At 59.6% G+C, this 1,016-nt stretch overlaps 1 protein-coding gene across 1 annotated transcript in view; it reads left to right on the top strand.

Annotated features, from left to right (window-relative positions):
- Positions 1–72: 72 nt before the first annotated feature.
- The window catches only part of LOC104168507 (KN motif and ankyrin repeat domain-containing protein 1-like), a gene marked incomplete at both ends in the record, with an annotated part of 3,002 nt that continues 2,058 nt past the window's right edge, over positions 73–1,016 (top strand). The window contains 3 exon segments of the mRNA XM_009709119.1: positions 73–172; positions 289–495; positions 567–695. Coding sequence (XP_009707421.1) covers positions 73–172; positions 289–495; positions 567–695 — 436 coding nt within the window.

Genomic DNA, 1,016 nt, shown 5'->3' with positions numbered 1-1,016 from the left:
TTGGGGTGCCAGGGCAGCCTCAAGGGGAGGTTCCTGCTCGCTGGCCCCTGATACCCATCTCTCTACCCCCAGGAGCCCTGAAGTCCATCATGAAGAAGCGGGATGGTCCCCCCCGGAGCGAGCCCGAGGGCAGCAAGAAGAGCCTGCAGTTTGTGGGCGTGCTGAACGGGGAGTACGTGCCAAGGGGCTCCTGCCACCCCCCACTGGGCGGGGGGCAGTGGCAATGGGGGTGCCTGGAAGGGACCAGCCAGGTGCCACATTGCCACTGAGCATCCTCCTTCTGTGCAGGTACGAGAGTACATCCAGTGAGGAGGAAGAGGAGGAGGAGGAAGGAGACAGCTCCTCCGAGAAGGTTTCAGCCGACAGTTCCGACAGCGAGGAACAGGGGGACACTGAAACCTCGGATGAGGAGGCTAGGGAAGGCGAGTGCGAGCCAGGACAGGCGTGCGAGGGGGTCGGTGTGACCCTGCCAGAACCCCCTGAGGTGAAGGAGAAGTAAGTGCCGATGGGGAAGGCTCCCTCGCCCTGCACAGCTGGGAGCCGTGGGCTGGCACTGGTCCTGACAGTTCCGACAGCGAGGAACAGGGGGACACTGAAACCTCGGATGAGGAGGCTAGGGAAGGCGAGTGCGAGCCAGGACAGGCGTGCGAGGGGGTCGGTGTGACCCTGCCAGAACCCCCTGAGGTGAAGGAGAAGTAAGTGCCGATGGGGAAGGCTCCCTCGCCCTGCACAGCTGGGAGCCGTGGGCTGGCACTGGTCCTGCAGGCTCGGGGCGTCTGCCCTGGTTTTGGTTTTGGTGCAGCCGATGGAAAAAAAACGCATTCAGCTCCTGTAGAAACCATTTGGCAGGAAAAAAGATCCTTCCAGCTTCTTGGGTCTACTAAGGAAAGGATGACCCCAAGACCCCAGATGCCTCTTTGCTGGAGAAGATAGTTTAAAGGGGGATGAAAAAAACCTAACAGCCCTTATTGGCATTTTGCAACAAAAGGAAAAACATTTGGCCTAAAAATGGGTAA

This window comes from Cariama cristata, unplaced genomic scaffold (assembly GCF_000690535.1).
Source record: "Cariama cristata isolate BGI_N322 unplaced genomic scaffold, ASM69053v1 scaffold28551, whole genome shotgun sequence".
In the NCBI taxonomy this organism is placed as follows: domain Eukaryota; kingdom Metazoa; phylum Chordata; class Aves; order Cariamiformes; family Cariamidae; genus Cariama; species Cariama cristata.
This window is presented reverse-complemented; position numbering and strand designations above follow the sequence as displayed.